This window comes from Cryptotermes secundus, unplaced genomic scaffold, assembly GCF_002891405.2.
Source record: "Cryptotermes secundus unplaced genomic scaffold, Csec_1.0 scaffold257, whole genome shotgun sequence".
Taxonomy (NCBI): domain Eukaryota; kingdom Metazoa; phylum Arthropoda; class Insecta; order Blattodea; family Kalotermitidae; genus Cryptotermes; species Cryptotermes secundus.
This window is the reverse complement of record NW_019734352.1, coordinates 191,614-213,475: the sequence shown is the minus strand read 5'-3', so window position 1 is coordinate 213,475 and position 21,862 is coordinate 191,614. Positions and strand designations below refer to the sequence as shown.

At 36.6% G+C, this 21,862-nt stretch overlaps 3 protein-coding genes across 7 annotated transcripts in view; 1 reads left to right on the top strand and 2 right to left on the bottom strand.

The window, feature by feature from the left end:
• Nucleotides 1–7,009, bottom strand: part of LOC111868803 (kinesin-like protein KIF19) — a 59,042-nt gene extending 52,033 nt beyond the window's left edge. The window contains exon 1 of one of the 3 annotated variants that reach the window (XM_023859791.1): nt 6,943–7,009. In XM_023859791.1, the coding sequence (XP_023715559.1) occupies nt 6,943–6,945 (3 nt within the window). In that variant the 5' untranslated portion in view covers nt 6,946–7,009. Of the gene's footprint in view, nt 1–3,466; nt 3,488–6,942 lie in introns of those variants that run through there. The other 2 variants (XM_033753173.1, XM_023859792.2) reach the window with 2 other exon arrangements.
• The window catches only part of LOC111868806 (mitochondrial dicarboxylate carrier), a 26,177-nt gene continuing 7,934 nt past the window's right edge, over nt 3,620–21,862 (top strand). The window contains exons 1-5 of one of the 3 annotated variants that reach the window (XM_023859800.2): nt 3,620–3,907; nt 9,870–9,964; nt 12,455–12,777; nt 15,299–15,503; nt 19,268–19,348. In XM_023859800.2, coding sequence (XP_023715568.1) covers nt 9,875–9,964; nt 12,455–12,777; nt 15,299–15,503; nt 19,268–19,348 — 699 coding nt within the window. In that variant the 5' untranslated portion in view covers nt 3,620–3,907; nt 9,870–9,874. Of the gene's footprint in view, nt 3,908–7,455; nt 7,580–7,624; nt 7,901–9,869; nt 9,965–12,454; nt 12,778–15,298; nt 15,504–19,267; nt 19,349–21,862 lie in introns of those variants that run through there. The other 2 variants (XM_023859798.2, XM_023859799.2) reach the window with 2 other exon arrangements.
• LOC111868808 (elongator complex protein 6) lies at nt 6,282–7,420 on the bottom strand (the record flags this gene model as incomplete). Its single annotated transcript, XM_023859803.2, is given in 2 exon segments — nt 6,282–7,034; nt 7,126–7,420. A coding segment is annotated over 1 exon segment (752 nt), but the record flags the coding sequence as incomplete, so codon positions are not given.

Below are 21,862 nucleotides of genomic sequence, written 5' to 3'. Positions count from 1 at the left end.
ACCATTTATCGGTAGGGGATAGAGACTAGAAAACATAGAGGGAAGGACAATGGACCAATACAGGTCTCAGTGCATGGGGAAACTCAGCCTCTCCAATAACTAACTAACTGACTGACTGACGTGGAAATCTCATACAGTAAGGCCATTTGCGTGCATTCACCAGATCAGAAAAAAAAGAAGAAAAAAAAAAAAGAAAACCTCAGCCAGAATATATGGTCTCGAGACTCGAATCCAGGACTTCCCAAATATGATGCAGGAATGGTAACCATTCAACCACGATACTTCGTAATGATATATGTTTAAAGGTAGGAACGTTTCACCTCAACTTGTTTATTACTACATATGTTAAATATGCTAATTAAGATAACTGGTCTGGCTGTACCTGCAGCCCCTGGGGAATATTTAATATGCCAAATGGTAGAAACGTATCAGTCTTCTGCGTTACAATTGGAGCTACTCAAATTTATAGGCCGCGCCATAGCTCAAGCTGTTAGTCGCTGGCTTCCCACTGCGGCGGCCCGGGTTCTATCCCGGGTCTGGTCAGGTGGGATTTATGGTGGACAAAGTGGCGCTGGGGCAGGTTTTCTCCAAATACTCCGGTTTCCCCTGCCAATGTTCATTCCACCAGATTCTCCATCATCATAACCACCTGGGGCAGGCTACAATAGGCTAATCAGTGGCCGCCGTGCCGAGTGGATCCAGTTGGACTCCACCCCCCACTAAGCGAATTCTTACTGAAATTTAAATGTAACTTCAATGACTGCATATACTTAACTATAAAGTACTGATGTGTAATACAAAAGATCAGGAAATGTATTCAGTGAAATAACATATGGAACATATACTAATAAAAAAGGTAGAGCTACCCCTGTAACAGGCCGTGGAGGCCCAAACGGGTGTGAGAGGTCGAGGCCCCCACATCTTCTAGACAACAGGCTCATAGATGACAGTAAGGTCATCATCACCCTTACATGCCGGCTGCCTTTTAACCCCCAGGAAAATTCCTGAGTCAACCCTAGGGCCATAGTGTCGCTGAAAGGATTATGTAAGTTGAAGAAAATCCACCTCATTTGGACTCGAACCCGCGACTTTCCGTCTTGTAGCATAGTGCCTCAACCAACTATGCTAACACGTGCTCCGGGACATGTAATAATTACACAATTTATTATAAATAATCTAATCCTTTAGTAATCAAACTGAAATATTCAGTACCGCTAATGTCACAAACCTCCATTCAATGCTAACCAACTTAGGGTCCACCCACGTCCCAATCTGATGGCTAATTCTGCCAATTTGATGCCATTACAAGATATATCCCTTTCTTGTCTCTCTCCTATTTGAGCTGCACGTTCAGACATTGTAACTTGCTCGATTTGCCTACAATAACAACTAAGTGAGCCAACCATGAAGAACTCTATGCAATACATCAAACCGCCCAGATACTTAACCGTCTTGAGACCAAGCGCTTGCCTGATTACTTTATTTCAAAATACTTGTAATTTACATTATTCTTCAGAGTAAAAGACTGCATTTCACATCCATACAAACCAGATGGCAAGACTGCTTTAAAAATAATTTGTGTATGCCGGCACTGACGGCCATGAGGAAGAGTAAGAGTCCTTGTGGTTAATTCTAAATGGTAAAGGAAGAATGGTAGACATACTTTGTTGATGACCTGATCAAAACGTCAATTCTTCACATTATTCCAAATACTTTTGTGTACCACAAACATGCTGTGGATAAAGCAGACAGTGTGAGGTCAGAGACTGAACATGTTAGAAATGACACAGCCTCATACTGGGTATGAAGTAAAGTAAAAAAAGTAAAGACCCTGTAACACCCCGTGGAGGCCCATAGAATTGTGAGAGGTTGAGGCTCACAGATGGTGGTAAGGTTGTCAGCCTTATGTGCCTCCCGCCCTTTACCCCCCCAGGAAGATTCCTGATACTCATTTCTGTTAGAGGCTGATTCGACCCCAGGGCCATAGTGCGGCTGGAAGGATTAGGTCAATTGAAAAAATCCAATGGCCTATCGGGACCTAAACCCGTGACCTTCCTGCTTGTAGCATAGCCCCTCAACCAACTATGCTCCTGTGTGCCCCCGGATATGGAGTATTGAAACATATTTAAGTATCAGTACAATGAAAATATACCCTTGGGGTGGTATTTACAGGATGTTCACTTGCACATTATGCACTGTCTGCTGTCTACGTATATGCAGAACAGAAGGCGATGAATTTTAAATTGAATGGGCATCTGCTACATGGCAGACTGATTGCAGCAATGTGGACAATTCTTACTTTGAAAGTACACCTATTATTACACAAGCGATTTTCTTAAAATCGATCCCCTATGTGAGATACAACAAATGTTATAGCTCACAACCATATGGGCCTTCACAGCTTGTTACAGGGACAGCTTTACCTTTTTTATATTTATATCCTGAGGATACTTCATGCTTTTACATACTACTTGTTTTCTTACTTACTTGGTGGAACACATCCAGAAACTTGCGGAGGCCTATAGGATTTGAGGTTCTCACAGTGGTGGTTTTAAAGTGCCCTATCTTTTGGGGTATAATGTTGTCAGTACCTTCTTCATGCTAGTTTATTGCTTGGCTTATTCGTCGATGGAGGCAACATGTTCCTCATAAGTGTCGACCGATTTTCAGTGTTATATCCCAGAACATAGGATTCTTCACATGAAGGCCTTAGGGTAAAGTGGGTTTTATAACAAAAGAGAGCAGATGAAATTCATACAGAGTAGTATGCAAATAACACGGATGTTTCAAGTCTGTTAGAGGCTGAAAACATATACCTAAACGTTTCCATAACTCATTACATTAAGTGATCCTGAAGTGAACCAAGCTAAGAAAAAACCTAAATGAAGTTATCAAATTTAATGCAGGTCTATCATACTGAATTTCACCAAAATTGGTACTCCACTTTGGTTGCTGAGGTGAACTTAACATGTCTGTTGGGGGGTGAGGGGGGGGAGAAGAAATTCTCATTGCAGGAAATACGAAGACTACTGTTTTCTAGGATGTGAAGCTCTTAAATTTGTTGTTATTGTTGGTCATTTAATGACAATGTCAGCATTGAGACTATATGACATCAGGATATGATGCCATATACTTTCATAGGTAGGTACCAACATTTCAGAGGAATTCTGTATTTCAGCATCCCGTTGCAATTGTTCAACCTAGCGTCCACTGTTTATCTTCCGTCAATATTGCAACATCAGAGGAATCTGTTTCCTCAAGCTTTAGGGTAGAAGAGTGAAAATGAAGACAGCAGATCCTTCAAACTGTTGGTAGAGGTCTACCAAATTCCACAGCATCACAATCAAGAACAAATTAATATCCAGCCTAATTACAAACTGAAATTTAGGTGGTCTTTTATAAATAGTCAAAGTTAGAATAAACTAGATTACAAAACTTATGAGAAATGGAGACAGGATCAACTCACAAATTCTGTTTCTCTGTTGGAAAACCATGGAAGACTGGTCAGCAAGGAATTGGGCCTGAGTTCCCTGAATTACTGGTGGCCTTCCTAAACCCGAGTTACACACTTAGGCTTGATGTATCATTAGCATATTCTATTTTCAGTGCTTTGGTGTACCTGTTTAAACTGTGGTGACATACATTATGTAAACAGAAGAATCAGTTGTGTTTGGTTGGTTTTAATTTGAACAGCACAAACACGAGCAGTATCTGATGCTAAAATTATTCTTGAGATCAACATGTTGTGTTGTTTACTGACTGACTTCACACAGAACAGCATCTCATCATCACCAGATAAGCCTGTACCTTTCAATCTGTTCCAACAGCACAGTACATATAAACGTTAAAGTGGAAATTTACTTGAAACTTAATGTTAACCTGGAGCTTAAGGCAATAATTGTTCAAGGTATTTATACAGTTCATAAATATTAGCATAATCACAGTTCATTAGATGAAGTAAAATTAATAAAGGAAAGGTATAAAGTACTGTATATACATACAAACAACAACAGTGGCGAAATTAGGTAATAAAATAAACAATAGCAATTACTTTTATGTGTTCTTTTGAAAAAATGCAACATATGAATGCCAACTGGGGAGGTCATGCCTGTCCATTCACATGTTTCATATAGCAGATAACAGGTTTTGATCAAACTTGGTTTTGAGACCACATTAAATGTTACACAAATTTAACTTTTGTGCCTATCTCATCCTGTAAATAAGTGGAACATAACATGAAATTCATATTTTATGAAGATCTATAACTTGTACCTGAAACACAGTATGAGTAAACAATGTGACATCTGTAGTGTGAATAGATTTGCAATCATAAATCTGTATCTGTAATGAATAACAAGGCAAATGTGTTCAAATATTACAAAGAGCATATGCAAAAAAATAAATCTACAGGGGGGTACAGCTCTGGAAAGAACCGATGCCTAAATACTGCCAACATGTGTGTGGGTGGGTGGGAGGGGGGCATCATGGTATATTTTTAACATGTTCATTAACAGAATTCATAATACTGTGAATGTGTTTTCATTAACAGATCACCTCTAACAATAGAAAATTGGCAAAGAAACAAATGCCAAGGTCCATATGAATTAAAATGTCAGTCAATAAAAGCCACACAAGAAGTCACAAGCCCATGTGTACTAAAAGTTCAGTAAAGTTCATGTTGTATCAGTGAGATATAAGGAAGATTTCCAATCGGACTGTAAGGATGTGCACTGATTGTACTGAAGTATATTGTACTATACTGTCTTCAAAGTAGTGGACTATTTAAGCAAACTACCCTATAACAGCAATATACGTAATGAAGGATTAATACCATCAATACCAAAGTCCACCATCTGACATAATGATATATCAGGGCAATACACTTCTGATTCTTGCGATCCATCTCCCTGAAATCCACCTTAATATCACCCCTCCCACAGGTCTCCTTTCCAGTCTTTCAAATAGTTGATTCACAAGAGGTTTCTTCTCCATCACAGACATATGCTCAGACAGTCATGACCTTCCATATTTTATTACTCTAACAATAATAGCCGACCTGCATACCTCATTATGTATTAGCATAAACTGTTCGTTTCCTGAAGAATTTTTGGACCCAAATAGTTCCTTGACCATTCTGTTTTCAAACACTTGTAATTCATAAGCTTCCATTTAAGAGATCATGCTTCATACCCATGCAAAGTAACTGCCAAAATTGTTTTGTGCATCCTGATTTTCAGTGTTTTGGAAAGTAGATGGAATTATGACAGTTTTTAACTGAATAAAAAAGCTTTTGTATTAGGAATGTTCAATATTCATATTCTTAAATGTGTAATTTTAATCCTCACTACAGTTCAAATACAAAATCTGCTGTCAAGTGGCAGAAACTCAAGAAACTTGGTACATTGTAACACTTCACTATTACATTTGGTTGAGTTTAGTGAATATTTCCATTAAAGTTTCAAAAGGAATTGCTATGTTTGTAAGATCACTGTTGATCTGTTATAAACCAATTCACCTGACATTAGTAATATAACCTGCTGCTGCTTGAAAAATCATAATAAGCTGAGCATGCATATGAAATAAGCCACAGAATATGTTGGAATGAGGCAAAGGTTTTGCAGATTGGATCAAACACCACATATAGGAAATACAAGGAATCCGACCATCTGATCAGTCAACCCAGGTTCCATCTGGTCTCCTGTTATGACAACAGAAGTAAAAAGCTACAACTTCCAGCAGTGTAGACTGAATGGAAAATTTCTGTTGGTACCATACAGAGAATCTGTCTTTCCAGTGATGGCTTACATTCTTATAGTTCTCTGGTGCAAGGCCTCATACATGTGGAGTTCTTTTTTTAACATTTTAATGCTTTGTCTTAGCTCTCGCAGATGGTTTGTGCTGTGCTTGGCTTGTATATCCTATCTGATTTTGGTACAGGTGTCCAGAGATAGGAACTAGCTCTATCAATTGGTCCCAACTGAGCAGGTTTTACCTGATGATGGAGACAGAATCCAGTGTCCAGAATGTGATTATAAATAATAACAGGATGATGGATAATGTTCAGAAACATAATATTTGAATTGATGGTTGACTTTCTGCTGTCTATTGTTTTCATATCTTGATAAGTGTTAAACAGTGCATAGTATTTATTGATTGACATACAGCAGAGGTGAGTCAGCTATTACAAGCCTTTCTGCCTCTTATAACGAAATGGGACTTAAGTTACAAATAGCTGTTATATACTTTATATCAGACAAGTTGCAGTGCCAGGGGCAAAAACCTTCACCTGTCTATCAAGTAATTTGAAATGGTATAAGTTCTGCTTATTCCATTCATGAGCTATCATTGGTTGATCCAATCTTCTGTGAGTAACCTTCATAGAACCTGAAACATCACTGCTTTGTCCTGTCTTTAGGCCACAAACAGTTACAATCACATCTGCCACATGACACAGTCCTGCATTTAATAATTGTTGCTCATCATCACCCTCGGCAATATGAGTCAAAACCACTAATGAGAGACCAGGTTGTGATTCCAGCAAAGTCCGACAGTACTGAAGAAATGATAACACTTCTTTTACAGATATTCCTAAAGATAACAGATTGCTGAGATCATCAATTACAAGGCTAACCAATTTTCTTTTCTGTAGTAACTTCTCAGTCTTCCCTTTAATCAAATGAAAGAGATTTCTCATAGTGTTCTCTTCATCACCAAACAAAACGTTTCCAACCCGATTTTCATGTTCTGCATTTAGAGATTCATTTAATAATTTTAAAACTTCAATACTTTCAACACAGCCCTTCTCTTGTAACTGATGCAAATTATATCCTAACTTTGTACCCACATTGTGATAATGTCCAAAAGAGTTATGTAATGCCACCAAACATACAGAACCTTCCTTATGAACTTGCTCGGCTATAAGGCAGTTTAGCACGAAATTACCATTACTACTATGATGTTCTTCAACAGCAATCAATTTCCCAACAGAGTTTTCCTGATCTATTCCAAGAGCACTGCATACAGATGTTGCCATACTGTGAAAAGATGATAAAAACTTATTATTGGAATGTGACAACTTCATTACATTAGAACGAATTCCATTTTACTAAGTATGCACTTGCACACCTCAAAAACCACGTTGAGCTCACTGCATACAACTAAGTGTCGGTTATTCGTTGAATTTTAAGGTTAGATCCGGTGTTTACTTGTCACAGCAAATCACTATATTAAATTTTGTCAAAGAAAATAATAACCTCTCGTACGAACTTCATTTCACAACGCAAACATACTCTCAGGTTCAAGATGTTTGGAACACGAAAGCGAACGAAAGCGAATCAGCCGAATCATCGAAAATCTTTACCTAATCCATGTGACATTCTCTGTTTGAACCACAACATTAATGCAATACTCCGTGATATTAACCGATATTAACGGAATTAACGTAGCAGTCTGTGGAACTAATTGTCAATGATGTCAATGGTGTGTGAAGATACGAAGTGCAGATATGAATGAGTGTAGTTCACCTCATTCAGCTGATAGTAGTACAACATTCCGGTTTCATCCTTCAAGACATATCCACGTACGTTTATTTAACGGTATAGTAGTATGGGAAAGGAGGGGTTCTTGATTTTATATTCTCTGATTGTTGATTGATACAGTGACGCACAACTGAACGTTTTCAACACAATTTATAATATGTAATAGAATTATAAATCATTGGCATAAATTTATTCTGAACGAGAAAACTTCGATAACCTTAACACTGTGAATGCAATGTTAATCTTTCATTGGGAGTGGCTACGTAATGTTCAATGACCGGTCGCACCGGATCTTCGAGACCCTGATAACCGCCGGTTATTGATGTAAAAAGCGAGACTTTTGTAGCACTTCAATGGATATTGTAAGTTTTATATCCCAAAAATTTGATCAAAAAGGAGCATAACATGTTTAAAGTAAAATATTACGAAGATAATGAATTCGACTTAATAATGAATTCTTTGGCAGAAATGAGACTAGAGTTTATTACAGGTTGAAGCAAAACGTGCTGGAATTTATTTAAATACAAGCACATGAAATCATTCAACATAATTTGTAAGGCACTTACTGCGTTACTGCACTTACAGGGTTCAATTTTGGGGCCTTTGCGTTCCATAATTTATATAAACGACATCTCACATACACTAAGGACCTTATCAATACCTATAATATTTGCAGATGACACTAGTTTCAGCATGTTATCAAGCAAGGTTCTTTCGCAAATGAGTAAATGGTTTTCTGCAAACAAGCTGTCTCTGAACCTAGAAAAAACAAATGTAATAAAATTGATAACAAAAAACTCACCACAGTATCCATTAAACATATGATATTTATTTATTTATTTCGTCTATATAGATCATTGTTACATGATATAGGACAAGTCAGTTACTGTATGTTGGCTGATTACAATAAGAGAATAAAGCTACAATATTTACATTTTATAATGATAAATATATAGAAGAGGGAGTAAACACAAAATTCCTTGGCTTGCAAATTGATAATCATTTAAACTGGAAAAACCATATCGAGCAGTTGATTCCAAAGCTAAGTAGAGCATGTTATGCAGTTAGATTCATGTTACGTATTAGTAACATTGACACACTCAAATCAATCCATTTTGCTTATTTTCACTCTTTAATGAAGTATGGAATAATTTTCTGGGGTAATTCATCTGACAGTAAAAAGGTATTTACATTGTAAAAGAAAACTGTTAGAATCATGATGGGTGTCAAATCCCGTAATTCATGTAGAGATCTATTTTAAGAGACCACAGATCTTAAATTTTCCTTGTGACTATATAAATATATATATTCATTAATAAACTTCATTATAAATAACTAAGAATAGTTTCAGACAAATGCAGATGTACACAGTGTTAACACAAGACACAAACACTGTCTTCATAAACCAGTTGCTAACCTCTCATGCTTTCAGAAAAGTGCATATTATGCTGGGATCAAAATTTTTAATAACCTGTCATCTGATCTCAAAAGGTCTTATGAATGAAAAGGCATGATTTAAAATAGCACTGAAACGATAATTAAATATGCACTCATTCTACTCTGTTGATGAATACCTAGAAAATAACTTATGTACCTTGTGTGTAGTCACTGTGTATTCTTGGTTTCTCTTGTGTGAGAACTCCATCGGGTCTGTACATATGTTTTGTATTTATATGACATATTCCACATCCTACAGTCATTTTGACTAACTTTGGATCCATGGAACGCAATTCAGTGTTATGTTATGGAGTTTGTAGGGTGTGCCATCTTTCATCTCCACACTGCCTTCCTCATGACCTTAAATCTCATCATGGACCTCTGTCATGGGCTCAGTCAGAAGCTGAAGCATTTTGTCATTTGGAGGAGCCATTATCTCAAAATTTGTCTTGAACTACAACAAAAACATGATACAGTGCAGAACAGTGAATACACTGCAACACATATTTAACATTTATACAAAAATAAATTTAGAACACATCTTTACAAGAAATTATGAGAGTGGGAACAGATGGTCTGATAGACCTAGAGGTGGAAATTAAAATAAACGTGTGGTACACTGAGGGTGTCAAGTGATATAAAATACTATGACAGGTGGATCTAGGAAGAGTATTGAGAGTTACAGGGGAAGGGTTGAAAGATTTTACCACCTTGAAGTGAACACTTTTTGTTCCTTCTTGGTCTTAACAGAGCCAGTGCACTTGCTGGAAGATTTAGTATCCCTGAAGATGTGCAAAGATCTCATCAAAGTTTTTCTCTGATTAAGTACATTTGTTTCAGTTTGAAAGCAATAAGATATGCCTAAATGCTTTGTTTTATATTTGTTCTATATAGAAATCATGAGGGAAAAGAAACTGTCGAGATGGTACTTTGGAGGCTTAGCATCAGCAGGGGCTGCCTGTTGCACCCATCCGCTTGATTTGCTGAAGGTATTTTATTTTCATTTATTACATTTGTCAGTAACAATAATTTATTAAAACACAGGAAGATTATAAAATTAGGTAGTAATGGATTCCTCTGACTCTATCATTCAGAATGCATAGTGAAGGCAAAACATTGTATCAGCCAAGGATATTAGATACACACTGAGGACACCATGACAGCAAACTGCCACAGTACACCAGCAGAGTCATCTGGGAAGCCATAGAAATCAACTTGTAGTGAAATTTACATAGAGGTTGGGGCTACTAGTTGGAAGGGCATCCACACATTTAAGCAGCAAAGAGGATACCCCAAGAATACATATCATAAAATCAGTGCAAGAGTGAGAAATAGCTGGCACAACTCATAAGGAAATTCACTCTCCACCATCACCACCACCATGGATACCCTGAGGCCCATCTCCCTCCCATGATAACCATTACCCACCTGTCTTCTTTCTTGTTCCGATGGAGACATTTTCTTGACCAACATGGATCCCTCCATAGCAATCAAATTGCTTAACCCATAGCAGGGGAAGAGAAACAACATTGTGCATGGTAGCATTTGGATGGGTAAGCATATGACAGTGATATTTGGTGCGCTCAGTATTCATATATTTAGGTTTGTCTACATTCATTTTCTTTACAGTTTCCTTACTAGCTTGTAGGAAAATTTCTGCATTATTCTTTATGGGCTTTATGTTCTCCCTTAACAGATTAACATCAGTGTAAATAGGTTTTTAAGTGTCAATTAAAGGATTACTTGTTGTGCAAAGCTTTTTATTCCCTTCAAGAATATTTTTACAAGAATTAGCTTAATAATAGAACAAAGATACTTAGGTAATTTATTTTAGCTATTGCATGTAATTTATAGTTTAGCTTTTGTTGCCTTATTATACTCATCCACTGTTTTATCATATTTAAAGGACTTATTATGTAATTTTTCTATGGTTTTTTATATTATTAGTCATTTGATGTGATGTTTAATCTCATATATTTTTTTAAAAACTGACTTGTCATCATTCAATCAATCTGATGTAGACTATTCAGTTTTAGCCTTTGTTGATTCTTTTGAAGTTTCCTGTTGCCACATTTTAGAGTAAAATTATAACTTGGTGATGATAAAGAATCCCGTGTGTTAACCCATCATGAACTGAAAAGAATGGTATTGAACTATAGATCTGTTAGATGAATTTAAAGATGATGCAGTGTGGCATTCAAACATGTTGTGGACATAACTAAAGTTGGGTTCATTTCTCTTGATATTTTAGGCTTGGTTGTTGATATCATGTTAGCCAGTAAGAGGTGTGCTGTGTTGTCTAATTCAAGTGCTGCTGTGAGTTTCAAAATCAAATATGTGTGCTCAGACAAACTTCTCAAAGTATATTCAGGATATAGACTAAGATGAGTTTGTATATGATAACATAATTTTGAGAAGGATCAGTCACTTGTTTCTGGATTTCTAACCAATCTGTGTAATTTTGAAATATTCCTGCACACTGTGTCAGATAACACAGGTGTTACCTCTTTCTTTCTTTCTTTCTTTCTTATTGTCTTTATTTATCTCGTCCAGACTTAGTGTTCATAACTACAGATGTGAAGACCAGGAAAGGATCTGACTTAGTAGTTTGTCTGTCACACTTGATAGGAGTTGCATGTACAAGCTCGTCATTTTATTTTCAGCTGGAGACAGGTACTGTGAGTTTATGTGTAATAAGTTTTAGCACTGTAGCAGACTAAAATGTGTAATAATATATATATATAGGGTCAGCTATTTTATTTTTATATTATATATTTCTGATTCATATTTTGAATACAGCTTGTTGCTTAGTAAACCATAAGTGTTAGTGGCCATTCCAATGGTTATGGTGGTAGCATTTGCAAAATATTTGTAGCTTTTAATGTGTATATTTTCTTTTTTAAAAATATGGGCCCCAATAAAAATGAAGCAGACTGGATTTCTCTAAATGTCAGTACCCAACAGCCAACACTTGTATGAACAAATTGACTGTTTTTTGCCTTTGCAAGGAGGCAGAGGGAAAAGAAAAGTATACCAGAAGTTGTTTTTGTTACCCATAAAGTGCATGAATAAAAAAAGGGTGACAAACTGAGATAACGTCCAAAAATATGTTTTACATGAAACTGTTCTTGAATATTATGACAAAAGTAAATTCCTTATGGACAAAATAATAGCACTTGTTTGTAGGGAAGGAATTGCAAATAAAGGTTAAGTTTTTCAATTTATTCATTTATCCTTATGAAATAGTTCAGTTCTATAACTACACAGTTTGTTCTGATATGTTTTATAATGCTGTTGGTGCTTCATACAGGTGTGCAGAGGGACAGACTGGCAATGTCATGGCAGCTCCCTCTTCATTCTTGCCAAATGTCGAGGGATATGAATCCTACTATAGTGAGCTGTTTTGTTCTTGACCAGTTTGTTTTATATTTTGTTAGTGCTAGTTTATGCATGATTCTGAAGCACTATGTATCATTTAGGTGCACCTGCAAACACAGCAAGATGGAAAGCTGTCGATATTAAAACTAACATTCAAAATTGTTAAAGAAGAAGGAGTGTTCGCCCTCTACAATGGGCTGTCAGCGTCATTGTTACGTCAACTAACATATTCCACAACAAGATTTGGAATCTATGAAGTTGCTAAGCAGGCAGTGTCTCCAGACGGTGAAAGTGTCCCATTTTACCAACGTGTTGGACTGGCATCACTTGCTGGGGCAGCTGGTGGTTTGGTGGGAACCCCTGCTGATATGGTTAATGTTAGGATGCAGAATGATATCAAACTGTCTGCAGAGTCCAGAAGAAAGTGAGTCCATATTCAATACATGACTAGTGAGCTCTCACTAAATTGTGAAAGATGATAATTTTGTAGACAGGGATAAACAGATATTGGGTGGTAGGTAACCATGATATCTAAAATTCTAATTTTGACAGATAATATTTTCAGGAGTGTGCATAGCATAGTTGGTATAGCGATGAGCTACGGGCTGGATTACCAACGGTTCAGGGTTCTGGTCTCGGTAGGGTCAAGAATTTTCTCTTCTTCACATTGTTGAGACCAGCTCTGGGGTCCACCCAACCTCTTACCCAATGGGTACTGCAGGCTCTTTCTCCAGGGGTAAAACGGCCGGGGCGTGAACCTGACTGCTCACTTCCAGCTAGTACCAAGGTCAAGAAAATGTAGATCTATACATCCACTCCCCCATGTGCCTTCATGGTGTAGTGCGTAATTAGTTAAGCACAGGGACAACTTTACTTTTTTAAAGTTCTGCTTTATATGTAGTATTAAAAGTTTTTAAATAGTTGGCTTGTGTTAATTTTTTCATCATACAGATTGTAACTATAGCTGATGATTGAAAGTAAAATTTCTTTTGTTCTTAATGTGTCACCAGTCTGCATACGCAAAGAGGTTTGTTTGTTTATGGCTATATTACTGTCTGTTCATAAGATGAAATACTGGCTGGCATGGAAAGTGTTACTGCTTTACTTACCTCATAACAGCTGCTGATAGCGGTATCCGACACAGGTGCGCATTTCACTCTGTGATGTGCATCGCAGTTAACTCTTCGTGATTTGTAGAATAACATTCCATATTTTATCCTATTGAGGCTTCAGAAAATGCATGATTTGTTTTTGTAACATTTCTATTAAAATTTTCCTACAGATAAAAGTCATGCACATTCAAATCCCAGGACATGAGGACCACAGTCCTCTGCTGATTATTCATTTTTCAAAAACATCTTGCAGTTCCAGCGTTGAATTTTCTGCTGTGTGTACTGATGCATTATTTGCTGAACATACTTATAATTGATATATTGGATTTTTGGACTTTATCCATCGTCCTGGTTTTTAAGATAGCTAATAAAAACATGACGTTTCGGAAACTGGATCTCTTTCCGTCCTCAGGTGAAGGAAAACATCTATTCTGTTGGGACGATGGATAAATTCCAAAAATCCAATATATCAGTGTGTTATACACCATCGTCAGAATCCTATAGTAAATACTCATAATTATTTTGATCTACAGTTAATTCTTTAAAGAAGAGCTACAGAATAATGTCCACATGCTGTTCTGAATTAACTGTGTCATGAAGGAATTTTTCTAGCACTTTCAGCACACCATACACCATTTGTTTGTTTGTTTGTTTGTTTGTTTGTTAGTTGTTGCTGCATAATGGGATCTGGCAAATAACTTATGGCTTTTAGTATCCAGTAGTGTATGTTGTATGACTGCTGGCAAAATAATGACGCATGTGTTTCAAATACTGTATGTATCCATGTTTCAACACAAGCACTGTGAATGCACACAGTGAACTGGTCATGGACAAACCTGCAGTAATTGATGTATATTAAGTTCACGCTTATTATCGAGGTGGTCATTTAGTGGCAGGTCCTGTTTATGTCAGCATCTGAGTTACCGCATTCTGACTGACAACTGACTAAACAATTGGTCAAAAAAATCCTTTAGTTTTTGTTTAAACATCTCTGTGTTCTGTGGATGCTGTCTTCATGGTAGATTATTGTAAACAGCATTGTAATGCTTTGTTGTTAATTTTTAAATAAGGAATGAAAACTGAATGAATTCTGACTTCTCCGCTCATTACTATAAATGTAAATTAAATCCTTTACAGACCTCAGTATAACACATGTGGAACATAACAGTATTCAACAGTTGCAACATTTTGGCATCTTGTGTTATGTGGAGGTGATTTTTCAACTGTTTTTATTCTTTAAGTTTTGGTTAAACCCACTTTCTCATATCACCCTTGCCTGTGATCCTTTTCCATTATTATTAATTTAAGTTGTTCTTTCATATGAGTGTCAGTCATAACATTATACACTCACCAGTAAAATTCACTTCATCAGATAATTTTTTTATTGTGAAGTTGCCTTTCATTAAGTAGAATGTGCAACTGTGGATAAAAATAATATTTTCAAAGAGTTTATTAATAATTTGTGGTGTTAGGAATAAGCAGTTTTATTATTCAGTAAATATATAATAAGGAAAACCTAAGCAAAGAATGATTACTGTATATACTGTCTTTGAATCGTAGAGTTTTCTAGACAGTGCTTATGTGAAGGGAACTTACATGTTATGGGTCAGCCTGACTTGGGGAAGTAGAGTCCAATTCTTCCACCTGAGGACACATTTACAAAATATCTCACTTTGTAGTAGTTGATGTGATGCTGTTAGACTTAATATTACATCATACAATTACATTAATTACATTAATACTACTACAATAATACATTAAGAAGATCTGGTATTCTTGAAAAATGTGGTTAACTTTTTTCATTTCCTCACTATTGTTTTAATTTGGTTCCAGTTACAAACATGCATTTGATGGTCTGATACGTGTTTATCGAGAAGAAGGAACACGGCGCCTCTTTTCGGGAGCATCCACAGCTACAGGTCGTGCTGTGCTCATGACAGTTGGGCAGTTATCTTTCTATGACCAAGTGAAGATGCTCCTACTAAGAGCTGGCTTCTCTGACGATCTTGTTACTCATTTTCTCTCTAGTCTCACAGCAGTAAGTAATGTTTCTGAACATATTATGGCATATATGGCTGAAACATCAAGGATTATTGAGTTATAAAACTTTATCATCCAATATGCTTTCCGAAGACTGAAGATTTAGATATATAAAGTAGTTTTCTATAGTAGCTGTTATCTTTACTGTCATGTGTGGGGTTTATTTTGCCCCAAATGCTTGCAGCTGTTGATTGTGTAATTAATCCCTCAGTTCCATCGAATGTATTCAGCATATAAGGCCCATTCCTTATATATATATATATATATATATATATATATATCACTGTCCCATGCATTCAGTACATCAATAATGGTGCCAACTCTTACGATGCACTTTGGAAATCGTATGGGATAGAATGCAAATGTTATTCTAGAAATCAGTGTGGGTTAACTTCAACTTTGGTGATTTGTGTATTTATTTCCTTATTTATGGGTGTAGAACATGATTCCTAACTTTGAGGGCAGAACATAAGTTAAAGTAATTTCACTTGCAGAATATTATTGTGTTTTTGTTTACAGAGATAGTCTGTATTCATTTCTGTCAAACAGTAGTCTTGTAGTTATCAGCTATAGGTCAAATGCCATCATCAGATCTTCACATGAATACATGAAACAGGGAATATATATATATTAATATATATAGTTATAATACTTATTTGATTGTGTTAGGGGGATAGTTAATCCCTATAAATATAATGTACAAGAATGTTTATAAATATGAAATTGATATCTGAATAAAATTTGTTTCAGTTATTAAAATTATTTACCATTGCACTTTTTATGCAACTTAATACACGTTACATAAACAGGTGTATGTTATGCTTTAATGTCTGAGGTATAGGATGGAAAACAGAAGCTGCAATGAAATTAATTTCTGGTTTGTAATATGTATGTTTTTTCTTGAGAAAATAGTTTTTGGAGAATTTTTCCTGATCGCTTAAGCTATTGGGAATGTTAATTATGTAAATAGACAACTTACAGGGATATGGAGCTCTCTGTGACATGGTTGACATTGAACTAAATTTTGGTGACCCAATGTACTGCTCCCCATGCCATGCTATGCTCATCTGGTTTTATGAATAATGGAAACATAGAATATTGGGTTATGTACGAGGAAGAGTGAGTAAATAGGTCACAAATGGAAGTAAAACAACTGTAATGGATGTAATAGGTTTTCTATGTGTATCACTAGGTAGCAGCACAGTACAACTGGATGCCGGATGGGCATTGCCTAGACCTTTTTTTGTATTTACAATTATTTTTCACAGTAAAAAGTTTATGTAGCAGATTGTCATGTTCAGAGGCTGGTTTCAGTAGTCAAAATGGCGATCGTGCATGAGGATTATACTATCAAAGAATAGATTTGTTGTACACTTTTTGTGGGCAAAAGGACTCAGTGCAAGGGATTCATAAAGAAATGTTTCCTTTTTACAGTTAGGAGTGTTTGTCGCATAAAGCAGTTCACAATTTGATTGAGAATTTCTCTCAAGGATGAGTGAAAGACACATATGATGCCTGACCAGGTTGCAGGTTGCCCTGTTGAGATTGCGACAGAAGGAACCGTGCAGTGGGCGAAACAGTTGATTCAAGCTGACAGGAGGATAACGATAGACAGCATCACAACTGCATTAAGGGTGTTTGCATGGTTTATGATACAGCATAATGCATGATCATTTGAAGTTTTGAAGGTGTGTGCATGGTGGGTGTCCAGAGAACTGAAGGATTGAGAAAAATTAAATGATCTGCCCTTGCAACATCTCTTACAGTATACAGATTAGAGAAGATATGCTTAACAGGATTGTTTCTGGGGACAAATCATGGGTGCATCACTACCAACCAGAATGAGAGGGCCGCGCCATAGCTCAAGTGGTTTTTCTCTGGCTTCCCATCACGATGGCCCGGGTTCGATCCCGGGTCTGGTCAAGTGGGATTTAGGGTGGACAAAGTGGCACTGGGGCAGGTTTTCTCCAAGTACTCCAGTTTCCTATGCCAATCTTCATTCACCCTCACCCATCATCTGGGGCTGGTACAATAGGCCAGAAGTGGCCACAGTACAAGGGGCTTAGTCCCACCCCACTAGCAATAATAATAAAAAAAAACAGAATGAAAGCATACTTCAGTGCAATGGAAACATCCTAGTTCACCTTCAGCCAGAATGTTTAAGGTCATGAGTACACCATCAGCTGAGAAGATCATGCTTACCATGTTTTGGGATTCTCAGGGAGGACTGTTAGCCCATTTTTAGAAGTGTGAAAATATTAATTCTGCAGTGTACTGTTAAGTTCTGTTGAAGCCTCAGGATGCAATTCTCAGAAAATGTCCAGGCCAGCTGGCAAGAGGGTTACTGCTTCATCATGACAGTGCCAGACCCCATACAGCGAGAGTAACTCAGGAGAGAATTCAAGAACTGCAGTCGGAACTTCTCGAATATCTGCCTTACAGCCTGGACTTGCCCCTTGCTGAGTTCCATCTCTTTAGTCCACTGAAGAAACCCTCTTGGTACCAAACGTTTCACTGATGATGAGGTTGAAACATAGGTGCAGAAGTGGCTGACAAAAACAATCAAAAGACTTTTATGCTTCAGGTTTTGTCACACTAATAAAGCGATGGGACAGGTGTATCAATGTTGGTGGAAGATATGTCTTGGAAATAAATGATTTTTCTGGGTTTGAATATTGCATATTTTATGTTTTATAACCATTTGTGACCTATTTACTGACTGTCCCTCACACATCTGTAGGTGTCAGGTGCATATACCCTTTTACTAAATGTGAAATCACTCAAGTATGTGTAGAAAGTGTCCTTTGTTTTTGCATGAAGTGTCCATCAGCTTTCCCATAGTTCCCGTAGCCAGTTTTCTAACATTTGCTGGGAATATCCTCATTTAGCTTTAATCTTTCTATTGTCATTAATGTGCTGATTATTTCTTGTGTTAATGTTTAAATTTAAAATGCTTAGATTGCAACAAGAAATATGTGGGCCACACTGGCCACAACTTCAAGCCCAATGAAAGATGAAGTGAACAGTGTAGGATGTTACATAATGAGGAAAGTCATGTTTTATGCAGGTTACCTAGTGTTGGTAGGACAGTGAAATTGGCAAATTATGGTGGGCTGGACATGTAGCTTTGATAATAAACAAGAAATGAGTGCAGAATGTTGGTGGATGGAGTACTGTGAAGGCAACCTACTGGAGGACTAAACCGGAGAAAGAGGATAATGTTAAAAGGGATTGGAGTGAAGTAGGTTATTAGGATTGAAAGTGGCTGAGAACAACACAGGATTGTGTCAAGTAAGGAGTACTGGTAATACGGTGTTGCATATCTTATGCACATGCTCATTCTGTTGGAAAGTAATGAAAGTACAGTAAAGCCATGATAAAACCAGTTGTTATGGTTGATCAATTAATGTAGCTGCTTTGTATCTGGGAAGTCTCAAGTTGAACCTCAGCCTGGACATTGGCTCTTCAGACTTAGGTTTTTGTAGTTTTTAGGAGCCTGTCCGGAATATTCTCTTAAAGTAGGCAATGACAACTTCCTTCTGCATCCTTTCTGTTCATTCTTGATATAGGCATGCTGTTATTCATTGTGGCATAGCCCATATGGTTTGCAAAGTGCTGTTACACAATTCAAGAATTGTCTAACCATTCTTATTGAGATACACTACATAATATTATGTGATATATGTAGCTTGCACAGGTAGTATGCAATGTAAAAGAATTTCTACAGTTTTTGAAAATAATTTTTGTGATGTTTATTTTCAGGGAGCTGTAGCCACTACATTAACACAGCCACTAGATGTTCTGAAGACACGAGCAATGAATGCAAAACCTGGTGAATTTTCTGTGAGTGTGAAGTTATAATAATAAAACTTGAGGATTTGTATTTCTAAAATGTCTAATATCCGTTTTTATCATTAACATTCAGTTTTATAAATAGTCTCTTGTAAATTCCTATAAATGACTATTACTGGAAGAGAAAATTTATATCAAAACATTAATTATAAATTATAATAAATTTATTATTTGTTTTTGGCTCTTTGCCATGTATTAATAGGACAGCCAAATCAAAGAGAGTGAGATGAGTAGGACATGCAGCACACATGGGAGAGATGAGAAATTCATATTAAATTTTGGTCAGAAAATCTGAAGGGAACAAACAATATGGACGACCTGGGCATAGATGGAGGATGATATTAAAATGGGTCCTCAAGAACCAGGGCAGGAGGGTGTGGAATGGATTTATTTTGTTCAAGATAAGAGATCAGTGACAGGCTTATGGGAATATGGTAATGAATCTACAGGTTCTATAAAAAGCAAAATATGTATTGATTAGCTGATTGACTAAGCTTTTGAAGAACTAAACAAACAGCACTGACCTGGTATAGCTATTTTGAATGAATGAGAGAGGAATGGTTATGTGGGAACATCCCACATTATCACGCATTTCTGCAACGCTCGCTCTTCACATCTCTTTTCACCATCACGCGCGCTAACCAATCAGATTGCTACAAACGATCGCATTTATACTACGCTCGGCGCTAGCCCGCGTCTACACCATTACGCGCGCTAGCCAATCAATTCTTCCTCCTCACTTTCGAGTTTGGCTCCGCCCCACCGACCAGCGTATAAAAAGGAGCGACTCTAGAGCCCCACAGTTATGAAAAAAATATGTTGTACGGTCACTGCAGGGAAGAAAAAGGGGCATACCAAATTTGAATCATTAAGCCCTTTATGGAAGTGGTTGATGAAGACTGGGAGACAGATTATTGCAGTGACTGAAAATGGTCAGCCCACAGAGGGATTCTGTCAAGAAGACAAAGGGAATAATGACTCAGCTCCATGAAGTAGTCAGTTCATGGTAACTCTGAACTGTTAAATAGTAATGTCCATTGCTGTCACCAGTGACTAGAAAGCTATATATGCATAAGCTGGCAAAATTAGCATATCAACTACAGAATTTCTTGTGGTATACTGTGTGGAATTATATTAGTCCCATGAGAAGAGACATGGTCTTCCCTCCTTTCTTTGACACTTTAACTATGCAAGTTACAGATATCCCCAATTTACACAATTTTGATTTGTACAAATATTGTGTTCATATAATATTTTATTTTAATGTTCTCAGTTGAGAAATAAAATATAATATTATTTGTCACTGTAACCCCAGTACCTCTGCCTGTCTGAACTGGTTCTCACTGTCAAAAAGTAAATAATATTTTATACAGGATTTCTGTATGTTTATGATTTATCTCAATATAAAATTTCACATGTCCATCTCCACTAGCTCTTTACTTTTTGTTATTGAGCTGAAAGATAAAAGTACATTTTTATGGCTGACATACATGCACACAAATGTGAATGCACACACACACACACACACACACACACACACACACACACACACAAGTTAATAACAGTTCCAGTTCTGAAGATATATTGCAGCACAAAATTTATCATGAGAGCACTAATGTTACTCCTACTTCACAAGTTCATTCAACCGCAGTGTTGGTACTCCTGATTGTGGGAAATTAGAGATACAAAGGTTGTGTGGCCTACAGTTATGTACAGAATTGTATAAAAATCTATAGAGTAGTGTGAATGTTATTGTGGGGACAGATTTATGAACAGAATGATGCTGCAATCCAGTCGTATTGGAATAAGAAACTTGGGCTGAAATGAAATCAAGGCCATATTTAAATACAGTAGTCTTTAGATTACAGTTTTGGAAGTAAATTTCATTTAACTCATAATGTTTTAATTGTAAAGATGATCCACTGATCCATGTGATCTTAGATTAATTCATTATCACCATCCTTTACAACATTAGACTTACTGAGAACTGTTACAGAACAAACTCGATCCCATCATGTGGTAGGTCTTCCTGAGCTCCTTTTTCTGTTCTTTTGATGTTTTAATGTCTTCCTTGGAGTCCTGTTAGAGCTCAACCTATCAGCATATTCTCTGAAATTTGTTGTATTCTGTAAATATTTATTTCATTTCTAGTATTTTCATATATTCTTCATGTCTGCTGATTTCTGCTGATATCCATCTTCTCATATCAGTTGTTCTTGTTCATGATTCACTAGCCTAAGCAACCGTATTAAGAATTCATATCCTGTATTCCTAGAAACTAATGATGATTTAAAAATCTTGTTTACAATTCTTGATATTTTGACAAAAATTTACAGTTTTTGCATTGAAATACTTTTCTCCTAAATAGGATGTAATAAGTAATTAAAAGTATTAATTTGTTTGAGGGCACTGTTATTAATGCTTATCTTGTTTGTAATTTGTTTCATTCTCTTGTAGCCATTATTATTATTATTATTATTATTATTATTATTATTATTATTATTA